Source organism: Antedon bifida, chromosome 4, assembly GCF_963402885.1.
Source record: "Antedon bifida chromosome 4, ecAntBifi1.1, whole genome shotgun sequence".
In the NCBI taxonomy this organism is placed as follows: Eukaryota; Metazoa; Echinodermata; class Crinoidea; order Comatulida; family Antedonidae; genus Antedon; species Antedon bifida.
In genome coordinates, this window is record NC_136229.1 from 21388223 (window position 1) to 21409657 (window position 21435).

A 21435-nucleotide genomic window follows, 5' to 3' on the forward strand; every position below is an offset into this window, starting at 1 on the left:
ACATTTAATATGTTTAACCATTTATATATTCACAGTTCCTTGACTGTAAAGTAGAATTACTTGATTTCTTGGTAAAGTTTATTGAGAAGATCAAAAACAAGATTGAACCTTATGCTGTAGCTATCAAGGATGTCAGCTTTGCCATCACCTGCAGAGACTCTAAAGCAAAGGCTAAAGTGAAGGCCTTTGTGGTACTCATTAAAGTAAGCAAACATGTTGTAATTTTCTCCCAAACCCATTCATTTATTTAATAACCTAGTACATGTAGGAAATCATTTGTCCACAACTTAATACATGTCTCCAACTCAACATTTTAAGATAGTTATGTCAAGGAAAACAAATTTCATGTTCGCTGTGTTGTGGTCATGACAATAAAGTCTTATCTTAATATCGTACATTTACCAAACTATTATGTTTGTATTCTTTCAGCTACTGGAGACTGTTGGTAAGACCAAAAGCGGTCCTGATTTGAAGGCTGAGCTTATGATCAAGAGGTTTTTCAGTGACTTAATGAATCCCACTAAACTCGCGCAAACAGGTTAGATAAATTAAATATCCAACAGCTTAGCCCTTGATTGGCTGGAAGGCTATTCAATCAGTGTTAAACATACTGTTAGCCCATTGGTGCCCGTATATTAAGCAGTACACACCCAAGTTCCAGCATATTTAGTTGCCAAACAACAGTTTTCCCTCTCAGATCCTCTTACTTTTATGCATAATATTATTTTATGTTTAATTCAACATTCATTTCTGTCTATTATACCATTTTTTATTTTTCAGTTAAACAACACTTATACGTGATATTGGGCATTTTCGCAGAATTTTATCCCGAACTAATGATATCACTTTCAGAGAAACTTCTGCAGGTCTACCTGAGAACATTAAAAGATCAGGTATAGTAAATAAACAAAAAATCATTAAATTACAATATTTTTAAAATATGTGTACAGTAATTATATCTGTCGGATATCTTTGACCTCTGAATGTGTGATATGTAAAGAATTACCAAGCACGTGGATGTGCAGAAGATGAGAGGTTCTGCACTGTGACTATAATATAAAAATATAGTCTTAAGGCCAATTTACAAAGTCGAGCGGTAACAGTAAGCGGAAAACCGTGTAGCTTGTCCCACATAGAATCTGTATCTATCTTGAGTGTAAACCGCCCATCAGCACCGCGTTGTGTGTAAATGGTTATAATCAATAACATAGATTCTGTATTTTTATTACCTTTACTGCTCGTCTGTGTAAATTGGCCTTTATACTAAATACTGTTGGTCTATTTTTAGATGACATCTAAAAACAAAAAACCTGAGACTACGACCATTGCTGGATGTCTTGTCGGACTCACTCATTACCTGACAAGTTTTACTCAGTCATGTGAAGAAGGTAGTCAACTTCAATATAGGCAGAAGTATTAAATAGAAGCGCAACGTTTGTCACTACAGCATCTGTATTTTTTGTGCTTGATCTTTTATTTTATTGTTATTTTAAAGAATCTGAACACACAGCAGTAATCTACCGGTATGCTAGTATGGCAATCGACCCTACTGTTAACCTTGTGAGGTATAACATCCCTAAGGCCGGCCTACAGCTCTTTACCAAACATGCACCTCAATTCAATGATTTCCTATACAGAGATCATATGGTAAGTCAACTGATATTATTGTAGTAATACTAATATCATAAAATCTTCTTTCTCTTTTAAAAGTTTCGAAGAGTAAACAAAGCATTAAATCATTTTATAGGTAATTTATGAGAAGATTTATGATTGGACGAAACATAAAAACCGTGACATGAGCAAAGCGGGATACAGGTGTCTGGATTCTTTTCTTAAAGTGTTAGCTGACATGCTGGTAGAGAAGGCTAAGAAATCTGACAGTGAGGGCAGAGCTATTTTTAAGGTAGATTTTGTATTATAACAATAAGAGACAATGATACCACAATCAACAATTGAGAATTAAACAGTCTTTTTTTTTTCTTTTTTTCAGTGGTTTATTCAACAATTTAGAAGTATTATTGACAACCCATCCAGTGACAGTATGGACCTGGCAACTGCAGTCAGAGGTTATGGCTTCTTTGCAGCTGTAAGTGCAACTACGTGTAGTTATTAGTGGAACCTGTTCTTAGGGACACCCTTATTGAGCGGAGGTTCGTACTCTCGGAGTACCCTCTGGTTTTTAATACTATGGCCATCGCCTATTTAGAGGTGTCCTCTTTAATATGTGTTCTACTGCAATTGGATCTTAAACTAATTCTTTGCCCAATTAAAAGCAGAAATTAGATATTTAGAATATTAAGATATTGTCAGATAAAAGTACTAAAAGTGGGTACATCAACCCTTATTGTACATATGTTATGGTCCTGACCCAGAATTTTCTATTTTCATTGTTGTGTGTTTTTATTTCTAGCCCTGCAAACTATTTTTATCCAAAGAAGATGTGCAATTTATGTTCAGTGAAATGATTCAGAGAAGCGAACAGATTTACCTACAGTCAGTATTCCCATTCAAGATTTGTATCCCATTCAAGATTTGTTGTTTATACATTTTATTATTATCCTCTTTTATAGCGCATATTTTTGTACAATTGTAGTTTTTTGGAGTTTCATTTTAACAACTTTCATTTGTGTATGTAGACAAGAGGTTTCAGAGGAGAAAGTTAGTCACCTACCAAACTTTTTGGAAGCACTTGCTAGTATTATTCAACAACTGGATCAGGTAAAAGCAATTGTCATATGTTAATATCACTGTTTCTGTAGTAATTGTTTATCCGACTTTTGCATCCTTCAGAAGAGTAGTGGGGTTATCATATATCATAGCATTTATTTCGCCAAATTTCAAATACAGTACAGTAAGACATAAAAACAGTACAGAAGTAAATCAAACCAATCTTAAATGGATTTTAATTTAAATTTTTGTTTTGTTTTTTTTTTTGTCAGCTTTCCGATTCATTTCTGCTGTCTTTGGAGAATCTTTGTTCTGTCATGATCAACAGCTATCCACAAGTGCCAACCTTTCAACAGTTTCTGTGTACAAATGCAATACTCAATGTTTTCATTACTCTTGCACCTAAAGGTTCAACTCTTAAAGACCTTCTATCGGTTGTTGGTAAGTCCATACAAACGAGTTAATTCTTTTTCATCTGTTCATTCATGTATTCATCAATTTTATTTAATTTAAATGTTTTGATTGTTATTTTCTACAGTTTATCAAGGCATATTAAAAACCATTTCTCACAAGGTGCAATTTGATATGGTAAGTACAGTATCATTATTGGAAGTGGCTATAGGTACATTCAACCATGCATTTAATGTTTTACCACTTATGCACAGTTGATCATATGTCTAATGTAAAGTTTCCATCAGCATGGTCAACCTTGAAATATGAATTCAATAGTATTTATGTATTGCTTTCTAATTTATGGACAGGATCAAGATGTTATGGAACTGACAGCTGAAGACATAGAAGATATCAAAAGAGACGCCAGAACCATCACATACAAGAATTACATGCAGCTGTGGCTTAAGCTTCTTGACAGTCCTTTCATTAAGGTTTTAAATCTCTTCATCATCATTATCATTATCATCATCATCATCATCATCATCTTTTATTTGAGTCAGCTTTTTCCCTCTTCCAAGGGGTCACTCGTTCCAGGTTGCACACCATCTCTCCACTTCATCCAGTCTTGCACATCAGGTTCCTCCAAACCTACTTTCCTGCTTTCTTTCTTGATATATACCGTATATTACCCAAGTATAATCCCATCATTGAATATAATCCCAGCCCTTAATTTAGATTAAATTGTTAATGCAATCTGAGTATAATCCCACCCCATAATAACATACCCAGGCCTCCTTGTACACTAATAAGACATATACAGTACAGTACTTCATTTTACCATATGCTCAAGGGTAGGGATAAAATAGATTAGGAAAACATTTTACACAATATAACTTTGTGTAACTTGACTTTTCTTTCTTCTAGGAAGTTGATGCGTTTGGTACCAACTATCAGGAGCGATGTGAAATCCATAAGATGATATACGATGAACTGCTAACGTCTGTGCTTAAGATTCTACAAAAGCTGGACTTGACAGCCACAAAGAAGCAGACCACTGAAGATGAGGTTAATCATTCATTTTCCTCAATTAGTATCTTACTGTATCGTATAAGCAGTTAACCAAATATGGCTATCTCTATGTTCAGTCTTAATATGGAAGCCCACTGAAGTGTATGCAAGGTGTTGATGCAGTAGTTGATTAGGAATACTTGTATCATATATAATAGTTTGTTTGATGCCATGGTGCTCAACAAGCAGTCCTTCAAACCTGATCTTGAGTGCATTTCATATGGCCTGCAAGGAACTACTGTCAATAAAAGTAGTAGTTTAAAAAGAGGTATACTTGTTATGGTCTGTCTGGCCTGCAGACCATACTAGAAAACCTGTGATTAATGTTAATGTATGAGTAAACATTCCAGAAATGTTGTTTATCCAATTTTTATTCTGAAGAAAAGAATTCTGAAAAATATCAGTAGATAATGCTTTTGAAAATATCATTATAATTATATTATATTATTTATCTTTTCTTTATCTCAGTTGTTAGATGAGCTTGCACCCTCTGGTGACATATCATCAGATCCAATACATGGTCTACAACCATCAAATTACAAAGACTTCCAAATATTCATCAACTTGGTAGAGTTTTGTCGCGATATTCTGTCAGAAACTAAAGGAGCACTTTTTGAGCAATGGGTGTTAAAGTTCAGCCAGGAAATCATTATAATGTCTACACAGAAACCTCTCATTAGTGGCTTCTACAAGCTGTTAGCAGTTTGTATGACTTGTGCTCAAAGAATCTCATATTTTGAGGTAAGCGACAGTTACTGCAGTAACGATACTGCAACACATTTAATTTATTATTGCATTTGATATATGATTGATTTCATTATTCTCAGTTACTGCATTAAACATACTGCAACACATTTCATTTATTATATATTTGATTGCATTTAATATCTGGTTGATTGCATTATTCTCAATTACTGCAGTAAACATACCGAAACATATTATTTATATCGGTTGATTTTCTTCAAAACTACCTTAGAATTTCCATCAAAAAGATCTTTATAGTGTATATAGAATAAGTACATTCACTAACCTTACGTTATTCTATTTTATTTCAATTATGCATTATTGCTAATTATCTTTTACACATGACTTTAGTCTAATTATCGGCTAGAGAAACACTAATAACATTGTATGTTTTCTGCTTTATTGTAATAGGACTGTAATAATGGTACTGAAGACAGTATGGACATAGCCTACACACAAAAACAAGAAGTGTCACAGAATGAGAGAAAGATCTGTTTCACTTTGTTCACTAAATTCTCCTTGGAGGTGTTGACACGGCTGAAGTTGTTCAAGCATGACCTGCTTTTGGCCTGCCTTAACTATGTTCTGTCTCTTCCATACAAGATTGTGGAGGATATTCTTGAGCAGCTTATTCCTATGATGAAGGTGAAATGCTTACTTCAGTACATTAAAATTCATCCTTTGAGACAACTCTATTAAGTTGACACTTCTCTGTAAAATAAATGAGGGGCAATATATGTGTTTACACTACATGGATTGGCCAAAACCTATTTATGGAAACCCCTATAAGAGGACACATTGTTGAGTCCTGAAGGTGTTCCCTTAATTGTTTATTTAGTTTATTATTATTTATTATTTATTATTAAGTGTTTAATCAATCTAAGTAATAGGCTATCTGTTTATTTATCTAGATTACGTTCAATCTAGGACTTGGTTACTTGAAAATAGCAGAGACTGGTCTATCTGCACTTAAGACTTGGACCAGTAACATTCCACAACATAAACTAAGACCACTGTACAATGAGGTCCTGCCAATTTTTGATGATTATTTAAGGGCATCAAGCATAAAAGGTAGATTGAGAAAACAGTATATTGAATTTATTACAAATTTAAATGGAGAGAAGACGACAAACATCTGTCTATCTATCGATCTATATATGATATATCTATATATTGTTTTTAAAAATTAATACATTTGAACATTTTTTTTTTAAACACATAAATTCATGCTATAACTACTTTTTCATTCATTCACTTTTTCATGGTGAAGTTTAATTGTTCTAAAATCTAGTCTTAACATCAGTAACAACCAGCTGGGTGAAAACCGAATCAGAATCTTTTATTTTTATTATTATTCTCTGTCCAAACAGCCCAAGTCAAAGCTGAACAAATTTCAAGTAAAAGTGGATATCGTAGACATGGAGCAAGCCTTATCAAAATAAAGGAAACCTCTAGTCAAACTGAAGAAACACCATTGAAAAAGATACAACTAGGCATCCTAGATTTCCTAGGCTCACTGGGAGGACAAGTAAATTCATGTATGCTAAACACCAACAGTGAAGACATTGCTAGAATTGCTGTAGCCTGGGACAGGGAGCCAAGGTTACCTTTTCCTGTACCATTTGTTGATATCAAACCAACTGTTAATCTAGGTATTTATTGTTCTTTATCTCTTTATATTCTTATGATGTAGTATCACGAAGGCAATCTAAAAAATGGACACTGAGCTCATCTTGCCAAGATTGGAACTTGTAACAGTCCTTTGATCTTATGTCTGGCTGCAACAAATACCAACAGTATTTGTACTATATTCTCTGTGTTGCACAGTGTCTGTTAAGGGGTGTGGAACTGGTCGTGTTGTAGCCACAGATACATCATTTAATCTCTGGAGCTCAACATCCTGTTGTTAGATTGCCTCACCCTTTCGTCTTCCTTACAAAATAACATATGCGAGCGTAGGTAAAATTGTGTTTTAAGCTGGACATACAATATGTCTGTAGACTAAGTTGCTTCTTAAATGATATACATGATATACATACTCAAAAGAACAGAATATTTTCAACTTTTTATTCATTCTTAATGTATAAATGTATCTTTTTTCAGACCTTTTCCTACCAAGAATTGTAGAGTTGGCTTTGAGTTCTGGTGGTAACAGACAGACAAAAGTAAGATTATTATTTGATGTACTTTGTATGTCTCATTCATGTTAAAATTAGTTTTATTTATGTCAAATTAATTCAAATTTGTTTCCTACAAAAATTAGTTTCACTATTTTGTTTTTCTTTAGGTTGCAGCATGTGAATCATTGCATACAATTGTCTTATACATGCTGGGCCGCGGAAACCAGCAAACAGGAGAAGCCCAAGCAAAGGTAACTAATGCAATAACAGTTCTTGATCCTATAGTCCATCATTATAGGTTCTTTTGGCCAGGTGAAATAAAGAATAGGTATATATAGTATTTATGCGTTTTTATATTTTAATATAATATGTATTGTTTATGATTTCAGAGCCCCATGCAGAATCTCTATAAAAGAGTGTTCCCTGCTCTGTTACAACTAGCTTGTGATGTTGAGGAGGTTGCCAAGCAACTGTTTGAACCATTTGTAATGCAGCTCATCCATTGGTTTACAAACAACAGAAAGTTTGAAAGCGAAGAGACTATGTCGCTCTTGGGTGCCATCTTGGATGGTATCGTTCATCCTACAGACACAGCCTTGCGTGACTACAGCGCTAAATGTGTGAAAGAGTTCTTGAAGTGGTCTATCAAACAAACGACAAAAGCTCAGCAGGAGAAATCGCCAATTAATGCAAAGTCACTTCTAAAGAGACTTTACAGCATGGCACTCCATCCAAATGTCTTCAAAAGACTTGGTGCTGCACTGGCTTTTAATAGTATCTACACAGTATTCAGGTAGGTTCGCATAATAGGTGCTTATTGTGTACTGTTGGTTGGCTTCTCTTGCCTTGTTAAATAGTAATTTCTAGTACTTTTGCGTTAGCTATCTTTTCCATTGCATTTATAGAACATAATTTATGTTACCATTTGTATGTGTCAACTCTCCCAATACTGAATCCTTGGGCTGTAACTGGTTTTCAAACAATTCTGGTATTCCAAATGTGTTTTCAATTTGAATTTTAGAGCTTTTTGACATAAAATGAAGGTTTTGGAACGTTTCTGGTTTTAAGAGAGTGTAGTATTGACTATAACATGATCATTTTTTTCTGGTAGAGAGGAAGATTCACTAGTTGACATGTTTACATTTGAAACTGTTGTGGTGTATATTAGAAGCCTTGCATTGGCACACCATGATGACAAGTCAGTCGGTAGGTCTTTTGCATATATTTAACAACCTACGCATTCTGTCATGTTGTAATAGGACATTTTAGTGCTTTGTGATGATTACTGAAAAGTCTTTACTATACACAATAGGAACACAGGAACAAGCCAGTGAGGTATTGAAACATCTTGGACGAATTATGAAAGAGAAAGCCAGTATATTTAACAAGCAAAGCAAGCACAGGAGAGTGCCCAGGTAAGAAAACAGGTTGATCTAGGGTGATATTGGTCGAAAATTGTGGTAGGCCTACAATTTCAAGTTTATTCTCATTTATATGCTGAAGGTCAGATGAACACACTTTCAGGTGAATGGTTATGTTTTTCTGTTTTTAGAGGCTTTCCTCAAGACCTGTCTCCAACTCTTAGTCACATGGTTTTGTTTCTGTTATCTGAATGTGGGCGACCTCAGACTGAATGCCGCCACCAGTGTATGACCTTAGTTAGTCTACTGACACCGTTACAACCAGGCATGTTACAATTGTCTATCTCTTAACTTTAAACATATTAAAATGCTTCTTTGTATTTTACAAGAATTTAAAATTTTTATTAGGTTATTAAATGTTAAATATTTGTTTTGAATACCAGGTGGAAATAGCACTTCTGATTGGATGAGAAATACATTGAAGGAAAAAGGACCAGACTATTTCACTTCTAGGTACAGTATATCTGTTTTCTAGTTACAATTTTCAAAGAATAGATTATTGTCATTTATATAAATTATAATTTGATGATATAATAATAAAATAACTCGTTTTTATATAGCCAGTAAACCACACATCGTTTTACACTATTTTGGGTACAGGAGAGACAACAACAAATAATTTTATTAAAAAGCTTGTTTAAATGGGTTTTTTGATGGTATTTAAAAATGTTATGCTACACTATGTTGATTTTATCAAGATTATGATTATGATTATTTAGATTTGAGGGTGGTGGAGGAACAGGGGTGTCTGTTGGAGGTATCAGGAAATACCCAACACTGGCATCTATGTCAAATAAATTTACACTGAAAGCCAGCACACGTTGGTTTGACCATCTGCTTGCTGCGTTGGACTGCTACTGTTGGTCTTTTGGAGAGAGCTTAATTACTCCAAATGATGTGTTTACAGGTAAGAAAGTATTTCCGCAGTGTTAATCCCATTTTTATGCTGCAGTAATCTATGACAGTCCTGCAGTACAAGTGAAATGCACATATTTTATTTTAGTCAATGTTCTTTATTTTCGAGATCATCAGTATGTCATATAAAAAATGATTTTTCTTTCCATGATTCTGTTTCTACCTTACTTTGCTAAATTAGTTATCTCATTTACGTCATTGTCTTTTGTCTTCCACCTTGTATCTAGTCTTGACAATTTAAATGATATTTAACATGTTGGATTCAGAGATATTGTATTTGCAATTTTTTATTACTATATTATTGCAATTAAAAAGGTGTATTTAAATTTTAGGAAAGAATGGTAAATCTCTGTTTGCATCTTTGGAATTCTTTCTGCACAAGCTGGCCATGTCCGACATCACTGCAGCAACTCGTCTGTTCCGCATCAATTCCTCGGATACATTTACTCCGCAAGAAAATGAAAAGTATGACTATGCCAAGTGTACACTGACTGTCAGAGTGTTTGACTTCTTGACTGTTGTGCTTATGCGGCCGTCTGATATCCAAAAGGTATATTGTTGCTGCACCTAAAGCTCTGTCTACACTATGTGTAGAAAGAGATAAAATCTAAACCACTGGACTTATCTACATTATCAAATTGTTACAACAAAATATGATGTGTTCTTATATGGTAGTGATATAACATCATCATGTCCATATATGGGCACATCACATTTGTTGTGTAACATAAAGTTTGATAGCGTAGACAGAGTTTAATATAATGAATAATTTTAGCGTAAATTAGTAGAATGAATTTATCTTATAGGTGTTGCCTCCTAAAATTCTCAATGAAGATCTGATTGGTTTAATTGTATCTTGCATCTTGGAACCATGTAGTGTAGGATTCAACATGGCTGACATCATGGTGTCAAATAATCTACCAAAAAGGGTAAGTGTTAAAAAAGATTTTGATATTTATATTCAAACTTTCTTTTAGTTTAATTATTGACATGGTACTAATATTATACTTTTCTTTCAGACTTGTAGTCTCCTTAAATTACTCATGGATAAAATGGATAAAGTTCCTTCTCTACGAAACAAGATAGAATCATTCATCAAAGAAAAACTAGTTAAAAACAAGTATGTAGTTCTTTACATATTTATATTTTATATGTAGTGGAGCCGTAGCTTAGTAGTTACCCTTTCCTTCCAATCTCAAGATTCAGGCTTCAATCTAGATCTAGTTTCAGGCTTGTAACCCACAGGCTATATAAATGGCAGAGAAGTGATTTCATAGGTAAATACATGTGATTTTCATATAGCTGTAAAATAAAATCTAACATTAGTTTTTTTCTTTTCTTACAGAAATCTCAACATATTTAATCGGTTGAATTCTTTATTCACTGACCCAGAGTCTGATTACACTACGCTTGGCCATCTTATATCTGGTTATGAACAGCTCCACAAAGTTGGTTTACTTGTTCCAGTTGTAACCAAGGTATAGTTGTAACCTTTACATGATTATTAACACCTTCAGGACACAATAAAGTAACCCCTAAATAGGGGTTTGTTTAAAGATATATTTTTTCTAATTCGTTTCATGCAAAAGTGACTCCTCAGTCAGGTTGTCCCCTGAATAGAGGTTGGCCGTAGCGTTTAAAGATATATTGTCCCTAATACTTTTCATGCAAAAGTGACTCCTCAGTCAGGTTGTCCCCTGAATAGAGGTTGGCCGTAGCGTTTAAAGATATATTGTCCCTAATACTTTTCATGCAAAAGTGACTTCTCAAGTCAGATTGTCCCCTGAATAGAGGTTGGCCGTAGCGTTTAAAGATATATTGTCCCTAATACTTTTCATGCAAAAGTGACTTCTCAAGTCAGGTTGTCCCCTGAATAGAGGTTGGCCGTAGTGTTTAAAGATATATTGTCCCTAATACTTTTCATGCAAAAGTGACTTCTCAAGTCAGGTTGTCCCCTGAATAGGAGTTTCACAAAGAAAGGGTTCTACTGTAAATTGCTCCAGATTGTTGTAAGTTATCCTCGATACCATATAATGCGTTTTCCTTTAAATTTATAGATATGTCAAAGAGGTCAATCCCCAGTAAACCTTGCAAACCTAGTACTTGACTGTGTTTTCAAGTCACTTTCCATTACTCAAGATGGATGCCTGGTAACCAGTAAGCCAACTCCTATGGCGTTAGATCTCAGGCAACAACTGTTGAAACTGGCATTTGCAATTGGTATAAAGGTAATCTTTATAATAATAATATTTATTCTGTTACCAACAAAATAATAACCAGTTAGAATAGGCTAAAGCCCAAACAAAGGCAGCCTTTAAGTATGCCTAATTTACATTTTTTCACAGACTAAGTTTCTTGTCAGTTTTCTGAGAAACAAGGAACAAGTATCCAGCAGTTCCAACCCATCAAAGGGTGGAACCATCACCAAGGGAGCTGTTTTCTTCACTACATTCAAGACGACAATCAACTGCGAGTTTATAAAGGATGTGAACGAGGTCATAAAGTTACTGATGCATGAACTTGACGATGACCCGCAACAGACCTGCAGCATTATGGGTTCTATACTGCAGTACATCATCAACGACAAACAACTTCGAAAGAAGTGAGAACATAATTTATTATGAAGATGAAAAGTTACTTCAAGTGATGTTTATTGCCATAATGTTAAATAGAAGTTACTGAAGTAACTAAATAAAGAATAATAGTAGTAGTATAATTACTGCAGCAATAATTCTGTCAGTATCTAAATATTATATGATTTTTTGAATTAACTACTAAAGGTTTGTATATGGAAACTTATTTAAAACTTTTTATTTATTTTAGATATGGAACGAACGTTGTGAATTCGGTTTTATCAAATTGGAACAAATTGCGGCCATGGTGGATAGCAGGAAGCACTCATGAAATGAAATCCGCTTGTTTGCTTTTGCTCAAAAGTTTACTGCAAATAGATTCAAAGGTATTGTATCCCCTTTTCTTTATGGATTTATAAATATGTTTGTATTTTAAATGGAGAGAGGTACTATATGTCAACAGATAAGTCTTCGTCCTCCATGATTTTGTTATGTTTGTTACATAATGCTTTGTATTTCTTTATTGTTTTAATGTATTTATATAGATCATATGATCAGTTTGTCTGAAACAAAGTTGACTTGAATATCAATAATCTTGACTTCAAATCAAATCTATACTAATTGCACTTTTTCTTTCAATTATACCTTTTTTTATTTTCTAGTTTGCGTCAGACTGTAAACATCCATCATTTAGCTGCATCTTCAAGATGTTTCAACAATTGCTTTGTGATAAAAAGTCACCTTTGACCTTTAAAGCTCAAGTGTTGGAGGTTCTATATTTCTTTACTCAAGTTCCTGAACCACATCTCACAGAGTTGAAGTAAATATTTGTATTTGCTTTTGGAATAACATTCCCTTTTATTAAGTATAGTGATTGATACTGACATGCCCTTTTTATATATGATATTAATTGCAACAGTTTATGGCACATTATTTTTTTATTTCAAATTCAAAATAACATGTATTTACTTCCTTTTAAGATTTAAACAATAATGGAATAAATAAGAAATAACATAGACAATAATTATAATAAATAATGTGTTACATGACATAATTATATTGTCAATTAATTTCAGAGAAAGCCTAGATGAATTTGTAACTTATAACTTTCCATTGAGTTCAACTGAATTTAACGTTGGTACAACAAAACATAATGATTACATCACAGCTTTGAATAAGGTACAGATATACATAATACATTAATCAATTCTAGAGTGGAGCTGTGGCTTGGTGGTCAGTATTGTTTCTATTGACAAATTACAATACATGTAGAGCATTTTGTGTATATGTTTGTTTCACTCTGTCTCGTGTTTGTCATCCTTAAGAAGGATAGTGAATTAATTCGCTTATGTTATCCTTGGCAATTTGCCTAAATATGTAAACAAACAAAACAGAACTTTGGATAATTTTATATGCAGTGGATTCTTAGAAAATGACTTAGAATATGTATTTTGATTGTTTCCCCAGCTTTTAACAGCTCTGGTTTTTTCGGGATCAATGATGTTACTGCAGGTCATCATCAGCATCGTTTGTCGTGAAGAAAAGCATGTTCACGAGAATTGCATTCAAGAAACGTTTGCCGCTTTTATCAAAAGGTTAGTATAAAATGTGTGTTAATCTGTACAATTATTGGTCTTTCTGATGGCAATATCTCTCCATTCCCTGGACCAGATTTTTCGCTCTCTCTCCCCCAGATTTCTCGCTATCTCTGGATCTGGTCAAAATTTGTTTATAAAATGTCTTTTACAGAAATGTGTGTTCTAATTTTACTATCTTTGTAGACTTCAACCAGACGAGCAAGAAAAAGCATTTAATGTGTCATTTGAGATATTTCTCAAGGAATCCAGTCTGCCTAAGGAATTGCGTCGTTCAACCATTGAACGCGTCTGTATTCCAATGCTTAGGCTCTCCAGCAGTACTGCAATCAAAAAATTCTTTACATCTCATATTAAAAAGATTCTGGGAATCATTGAAGCAAAACAAACAAAGGTCAGAAGACTCCCTCTATACTAAATGTTTTACGAGGCTTTATTCCACTGAGGGTCATTTTTATAATTTTTTTCTGTTATATTGACAAGCGAGGGAAGTTACTCATTCTGCAATGGAATGAATTTTTCACAACACCATCATTTAAAATACTTCTTCATATCCTAACTACATTCTAGTGCCTGGATATTTACTTCATAGTAATAGCCTGTAAAAAGTTACTATATCTGGCCTATAAGATAATTTCTAAATTATTACAGTCAGAAAACTGATAAGAACTTTTGTTCTGTTTATGTTATTCTCTTTCTATCTAGTATCCTGAATCAGCGTTTGAGACACAACTTGTGTCCAAGATTTGCTGTTTCCAGTTAGTAGAAATCATGTATTCACGCCTTACGAAAGAAGAATTACGCTCTCCAAGCTCAGAGATCAATAAAGCTTTCTGTGGCTTAGACAATACTAAAGGAGACGAGCTTACAAGGACTATTTCTAAGTATGTTTTTTACCTTCTGCACTTTCTTTCTTTCCCAAGTCTACACTCAAGGTTTGCCACTTACAGGAGGGAACTCGGACAAACAAAACATATATGCTTAACTAAACTAATGTTACGAAACATATAGAAACTAAATATTCAAAAGCTCTGTCTTTACTATCAAACTTTATTTGAAAAAAAAAAAATATGACATGATATATATGGACATGATGATGTCATATCATATTTAGACATATCAATACCTTATATGGGTACATCGCATTTTTTTATCACAAAGTTTGATAGTGTAGACAGAGCTTAAATTAGGATTCCTTAAAGCAAAATAATTATACCAATAGCTCTTTTTTTTCAGGTCACTGATTAGTTTATTCCACTTTGCACTCTGCCATAGCCATCTGTTTTTCATAATTTCCTGCCAAGTTCCTCTATCTTGGGTCATCCTTCCTGATTCTGCTAGCAATGATATTCCTAGCTTGATAATGCCTTATGCCATCTCTCCATTTTTGTTTGGTCTATCTCTTGGTCTTTTTCCATTTTAACTTGTACTACAATTATATTGTAGAATAAGCTCTTAAATCTTGTTTACAATAGAATCAGCCGTACAGTGATGCTAGAAGATGTCCGTGGTGAGTCGGTTGCCAAGGAACTAAGACGACAACTTCACTGTATGGCTTACAATACCATGATGGCTGTAGTATGCTGTACTCAAACTGACCTGAAATTTTACAATGCTTTCCTATTCAATGACAATGCCGCTAAGGTAAATTTGTAAGATATTATATTTCATTTAAAATAAATAATTATAGTATCTGCAATGATAGAGTACGGTATTGTTTTTTAATGATTATTTTATACTATTATTTCTAGCACTTTTAAACTTAATTTTATAGTTTTATATGTTTGCTGATGACAAGAAATTTTCATGGGGAACTAATAAATTAATTGAATAGAAAAATTGTAGATTTCATGAAATAATCTGTACTTTGAAATATTATAGTGAAAAACGTTGTTTGATTGCAGGGTCAGTTATTGTTTGAAAACATCATTGATTCTAGACGAGAATACAAGTTTGAGATTGAATACGATTCACAGCCTGAGCGAAAGAAGCGGTACATTGCGATACGCAATCAAGCTAGAGCGAGAACCAGTAGTGGACAAGAAGGCGGTAAGATTTGTATACTAAGCAATACATGAAGCTAGTGGTGTTTCATTTATCACACATACATTTGTACAGTTCAGTTTGAAGCTCTGTTTACACTATCAAACTTTATGTGGAAATAAAATATGATGTGCCCATATATAGGCTATCAATACCATATTTGGGCACATCATACTTCTTTGGTCAAACTAGTTTAATAGTGTAGATATAGCTTTAGAATATTGGGAAACAGTGACACACAGTTGTTGTTATTAATATTATGTACTTTTTATTTTTGTATTTAGAATCCATTCATTACCTGTCATCTCAATACTTAGCAGACAGTAGTCTGAGCGAGGACATCCAGCGGTTTGATTTTACCAGTTCAAGGCAGTTTACACCAAGTATTGATAGCATGTCACAAGCAGACGACAGTAGGGAATCAACCAATAAGGAAGCTTCATCTTCAGAGGTAAGGTAGTTCTCAGTAGTCTCCTCCAAGTTCAAATGTCATAGGTTGTTAACTATGCTTATACCTCTTTCAGACTCCAGCATCTGCTATGGTCTATGGTGACTCAGTCATTATGGAAGATGATGCCCTCAATCAGCATGAATGTATGGCATCGCTGGTTGGACTTTTAAATCACATGAAGGCTAACATAATGATGCAGACTGCACAGGTCAGTCTATTATTGAGAATATTCATTGTTACAGTAGTGCTAGTATAGTCAGGCACAATCCTAAACTAATTATAATGACATTTTAGTATGTGCTTTATTCTGTCTTCTGTAGAACAATAATACTAGTTCATTCTTATATAACACATACAAGCAAGCTCTCAATGCACTGCACATTATTACCCCGGTAATGGAAATATACTCAATTCAATTCAAAATAACATTTATTGAATTAATTTTAAGATTTAAACAATAATGGAATAATACTCCCATAATGCAGCTAGTAATCAGCGCAAAGTTGTGTCTTGATCTAACCTGGTACCCATTTTATACACCTGGGTGGAGAGAGGCAAAAGTAAAGTGTCTTGCCTAAGGATACAAGCAATGCGGTGAGAGTTGGATCCGAACCACGATCTCACGATCAGTAATCCAATGTCCAACACACTGTGCCACATGCCCTCAATATAATAATTAATGCTTATTTGTTTGTCCATATTTGGTAACAGGGAAGTCAGAGCAGCAACATGCCAGGATGGATGTCATGGCTTAACCAGAAGGCAAGGACATCAGGTGACCTGGGAATCAAACTGTTTATATCAAGGCTTATTGTTAATATTCCAGAGGTATAACTTAAAACGCATATTTTTGTTTTATCTGCAGTCTACCTTGTGTACAACTTGTTAATAGAAATAGTTATTTATTTGCCACTATGTATTTTTGTTTTTTTTTTTTTATTTTAATTCTATAACACATAAAAATGCTGTAAAACACAATAGATTCTAGACAACTCATTTAATCCTGAGCTCACAGATGAAATACAGTAGTTTCCATTGGGCTCCTAAAAACATGTGAACACATTTTTGAAAAAAAAGTTTTATACTACTCTTATACAATCAAATACACTTCTATATTTTCTAAAAAAAATATAAATAAAATTAGCAACAAAAATATTTTCTTATTAGTAACATGAGTAGGCCTAGTTATTTTTTAACAATAATTTTGTTTAATATATTTTGATTCTATAGATTTTCCAACCATATGCACAACATTGGTTTAGCCCTCTAATGAGCCTGCTCATTGGAGGCAGTGGTAGTGAGGGCATCCATAGCTTGGTTGTAGATATCATGGTTGTCATGCTTCAGTGGACACCAGTAGCAATTCCACAAGAGCGAGCTCTTGCTAATCGTTTGGTGGAGTTTCTTATGTTCTACTGTTACCATGAAACAAGACCAATACTCCGGCGTAACCTTGATCTCATTAAGACCACAATAGAATGCTGGAAACCGGTTCTGAACATATCGACAAGGTACCTAGACATTTTAGGCTAACCCACAGCTCCCGCAGAAAATTGTAATAGGCCTAGACTATTTTGTATTTTATTGGTACTAGTATTCATATTTGTTTATTGAATATAAATTCTACAAGTACAAGTTATTATAAATGTGGTTTTAAAAGGTCTTTTAATGTATTCATTTTGGATTTGTTTAGCGTTGTGATGAGCAGCTTTTCCATTGGAGACTGTAATGATTTGAAAAGATCTGTCGGAATTCAATTACTTGGAGTTGTGTTGGCTAACAATCTTCCACCGATTAGCCCATCATCAGATGTTGATGAAGAAGTGTATGTACATAAATGTTATACATGTATATGATTTTAGTCATATTAACTTTATTCTTGAGACATTTATGAAAATAGAAGGAAGACATAATATGATTATATTATCATTTTACTGTAGGTATTATTATCATATTATAATCAATATACAGAGAGAAAATCCTGTGAGAGAAAACATTGAGACTCTTATTTTACTTAAAATGCCAAATTTTCTATGTTCTACTCCATAGTCAAAATCCTTTTTAATGGCCTAAGATCCCATCTAGCGTTTGACATTAATTCAAGATGGAAACTGCAGATTAATTTCAGAATAAAATGTTATGATAAATGAAAAATACAACAATTAGCCAGTTTAAATACAGGGCTGTAGCCAGCATGATGCAGAATTGTCATCACCCACCCAATTCCCCAGCACAGATCATCATTTTTTATATTAATAATTATATTTAAAGCATCTTTGCCTCGTCGGTTTTTAACCTCTCGCTACGGCCTTGAAATATCTTGTACTGATGTGAAATAAATATTGTTTACACAGATTTTATAGCAAACTCGCTAGCAATCTCTCATGCAAATACAAGCAGGTTCATGCACCAACAGCTGAGGTCATTGGAATGATAATGAAACGGATGAAAGATGAAGACCGATTGGTTGATGGAATGATACACAGAAGCACTGAAAGAGAGTTGACCGCACTGCATTCTACACGAAAGGAAATCTTTATTACTTGCATGGACAAAATCTGTCTACATTTCCCATATTTTGCTGACCGGTAAGTTTTTCTTGATTTTGTGATATGGCCATATAGCCCCTGAAAATGTGATATGCCTATATATGGACCTGATGATGTCATTTCACAACCATATTTGTCTAGCTTTTGTCAAACTAGTTTGATGGTGTAAACAGAGCTTAAGGTATATCATTCAACCTTGATTTGAACCAAACATTCTATGATTTGTAAGCACAAAACTACAATACTACTAATTAAAATACAGATGACAATATAAAGTTTGAAGTATACCACGTATGTTTAGTTCTGAAAAAAACTGTTGAGTTTCTTGATATTTTGATCAATTTAACTATATATATAACAATAACTATATAAAAACATATAATATTTCAAAAAATAACATTCTTATATCTCCTTTAGGTTCATGCATAAAATACTTTTTGACTTGCCGTCTTTGCATGGACAACCGAAAGTGCAATGCGTGGACATCCTTGTTTCAAGGGTTGAGGCGATTGAAAACGTTTATATCGTGATGAAGAATATTGGCATAGTAGATCTACTAAGCCACAGGTAATAAGAAATAATAATAATATATTATTATATTATAGTATGTTTTCACTTTACAGCTGTTTTACTTATACATGAGCAGTATCATGTTTAGTGAATATAAACATCCTGCAGTATCATGTCTTTTGACATCAATCTTTATCCCATATGTTATACTGGTATTATAGTAAGACATCATTTAGGTTAGGTTAAATTAATATGTAGGGGAAACAATTAAAAAGCATGACATTTATTTTGATTCTAGTAATGTGCAAAATATTTTTATTTTCAGAGATGAAGCCCAACAAGTGTCCGCACTGAAACTTGTCAATGGAACTCTCAAAGTTCTGAAAGCTAAGGAAGTACACAGTCTGCTTCCCTCTATTGTCAACTTTGTGAGCAACTCAAGTGCTGCCTGTAGAGAGGTGATGTTTGATATTTTGATGTGGATCTTCGATAACTACAGGTAAAGTGTGTCTTTCTAACCCAACAGTAAAAATTACAACAAACGTTACAAATTATTTTACTTTAAAGGAATAATGCTTCTAACCAGTTTTGTATGGTATTTTGGTATTTCAGAGATGAGACTGTTCTAGCAGAAGAAGGTGCAAAGGATGTATTAGAGATGGCTCGAGTCGCTCTTCTGCAAGGACTTACAGATGAAGAGCCAGCTCTTAGGTATATGTTAATTTTCATTTCTATATTCTACATTAGTAACTTACCATCTCATTACTAAGAACATTTTGTCTTGTCTACATATTTCAACATTGTATACTACTTTTTTTAAATAAGACAGACATTTTTTCCAAATAGACTTGTGGTGCAGAACTTCTGGAGCCACGAAACTAGGCTACCAGCAAGTACTGTGGATCGAATGGTAGCAATATTACAATGCATGTACTGTCCAATCACAGAGACTAAGTTCCTCAGCTATGCAACCAATTTACTATTGGAGATGACATCACGCAGCCCCGACTACAAGAGAGAAATATTTGAAACCCCACTGTCGGAATGTAGATTTGAGGCAAGTATTGAGTAGATATAAGAAGTGAAATATATATATAAACTAGAACTAGAATCTCACCTTTTGAACAACCCCTATTCAGTATTCTGCTGTATATAACATGGTGAAACAGTTATATTTATTGTATTTTTTTTTCTTTCATAGGAAGTTATAATAAGCCATTCCTGGAGGCAACGTCATCAAGCGATATCAACGCCATTATTTGTAGAAACTCAATCTAGCCAATCTACTAGTGGATCAGGCTCTCCTTCGTCTTATCAGGACCAGGTAGGGGGTAATATACGGGCCACTCAAGATGCACAGCAGTTCATGGCAACTCAAGATATTGGTAGGTCTTATTTTATTTATACAGAGATTAATAATAATAATATTCGGTATATCTTTATTAAAAAAAATACGGAGAGGGCGAGACCATATTCGAAATATGTCAGAGGCAAGAAGCTTTTCACCAAAAGGCAACACCAGCATTTCCTCCTTGATGCAATCGATGGAAGACCGATGGTCTCGCACGCCTCTTTGATATACAATCAGGCCTTAGTATTATTCAAAGAGCTCGTTTCTGGGTTCAGTCTTACACGCCTCTTTGATATACAATCAGGCCTTAGTATTATTCAAAGGGCTCGTTTCTGGGTTCAGTCTTACACGCCTCTTTGATATACAATCAAGCCTTAGTATTATTCAAAGAGCTCGTTTCTGGGTTCAGTCTTACACGCCTCTTTGATATACAATCAGGCCTTAGTATTATTCAAAGAGCTTGTTTCTGGATTCTCTCATTAAAGTAAATACAAAAGAGAAAAAATAAAATTGTTTTATTACTTCATTGCAGATGCAACTGGAAACAGGAAGAACGCTTATAATTGGTTGACAGGAAGCCAAGATACATTTAGTGAATTCGCAACAGGTTCAAGCCTCTCATCATCATCATCTTCACTGCTCTTCACGCTAAGTGAACCAAGTAAGAAACGCAAGTTTGGCAGGAAGGACTACAACAAACCAGTTGGGCCTGGGTTTGGAAAGGTTAAGCCTAAAGCAACAGATGCCCCTGATGCAGGTACAGTGTTTCCACTTACATTTATAAACCAACAATAAGTACTAAGTATTACAAATCAGGTATCCGGCTACGTCCACTAAGAGGAGATCATGATTGTCTTAGAAATTCATTTGTTCTAAATTCTTGCCATTTATATAACGCAAATATTAAAAGATAGATTGATAATGTAATTTTAAATAACCTATGTTTTACATTTGTATTTTTGTTTTATGACTTTTTTATATTATAATTGTTTGAGCTTGTCAACAAAACGAATTTCCTTTTGGACCAATAAAGAT

General features: G+C 33.9%; 2 protein-coding genes across 2 annotated transcripts in view; one reads left to right on the forward strand and one right to left on the reverse strand.

Moving 5' to 3' along the window:
* Positions 1-21435, reverse strand: part of LOC144840212 (sorcin-like) — a 134448-nt gene that overhangs the window by 30062 nt on the left and 82951 nt on the right. The window lies entirely within an intron of this gene.
* LOC144841171 (DNA-dependent protein kinase catalytic subunit-like) overlaps positions 111-21435 on the forward strand; it is a 33901-nt gene continuing 12576 nt past the window's right edge. The window contains exons 1-51 of the mRNA XM_078697392.1: positions 111-203; positions 430-538; positions 781-893; positions 1289-1388; positions 1496-1647; positions 1748-1903; positions 1991-2086; positions 2411-2493; positions 2637-2718; positions 2940-3108; positions 3206-3264; positions 3429-3551; positions 3985-4125; positions 4597-4869; positions 5284-5517; positions 5784-5943; positions 6243-6524; positions 6976-7037; positions 7160-7243; positions 7382-7785; positions 8104-8198; positions 8305-8407; positions 8545-8678; positions 8797-8866; positions 9133-9320; positions 9661-9878; positions 10135-10257; positions 10348-10448; positions 10674-10806; positions 11386-11556; positions 11674-11930; positions 12152-12287; positions 12564-12721; positions 12978-13080; positions 13369-13496; positions 13683-13890; positions 14202-14380; positions 14972-15140; positions 15401-15545; positions 15824-15990; positions 16064-16198; positions 16702-16818; positions 17221-17501; positions 17684-17815; positions 18345-18578; positions 18957-19106; positions 19375-19548; positions 19662-19760; positions 19896-20110; positions 20255-20434; positions 20933-21157. Of these exons, the coding sequence (XP_078553518.1) occupies positions 484-538; positions 781-893; positions 1289-1388; positions 1496-1647; positions 1748-1903; positions 1991-2086; positions 2411-2493; positions 2637-2718; positions 2940-3108; positions 3206-3264; positions 3429-3551; positions 3985-4125; positions 4597-4869; positions 5284-5517; positions 5784-5943; positions 6243-6524; positions 6976-7037; positions 7160-7243; positions 7382-7785; positions 8104-8198; positions 8305-8407; positions 8545-8678; positions 8797-8866; positions 9133-9320; positions 9661-9878; positions 10135-10257; positions 10348-10448; positions 10674-10806; positions 11386-11556; positions 11674-11930; positions 12152-12287; positions 12564-12721; positions 12978-13080; positions 13369-13496; positions 13683-13890; positions 14202-14380; positions 14972-15140; positions 15401-15545; positions 15824-15990; positions 16064-16198; positions 16702-16818; positions 17221-17501; positions 17684-17815; positions 18345-18578; positions 18957-19106; positions 19375-19548; positions 19662-19760; positions 19896-20110; positions 20255-20434; positions 20933-21157 (7756 nt within the window). The 5' untranslated portion in view covers positions 111-203; positions 430-483. The remainder of the gene's footprint in view (positions 204-429; positions 539-780; positions 894-1288; positions 1389-1495; positions 1648-1747; positions 1904-1990; positions 2087-2410; positions 2494-2636; positions 2719-2939; positions 3109-3205; positions 3265-3428; positions 3552-3984; positions 4126-4596; positions 4870-5283; positions 5518-5783; positions 5944-6242; positions 6525-6975; positions 7038-7159; positions 7244-7381; positions 7786-8103; positions 8199-8304; positions 8408-8544; positions 8679-8796; positions 8867-9132; positions 9321-9660; positions 9879-10134; positions 10258-10347; positions 10449-10673; positions 10807-11385; positions 11557-11673; positions 11931-12151; positions 12288-12563; positions 12722-12977; positions 13081-13368; positions 13497-13682; positions 13891-14201; positions 14381-14971; positions 15141-15400; positions 15546-15823; positions 15991-16063; positions 16199-16701; positions 16819-17220; positions 17502-17683; positions 17816-18344; positions 18579-18956; positions 19107-19374; positions 19549-19661; positions 19761-19895; positions 20111-20254; positions 20435-20932; positions 21158-21435) is intronic.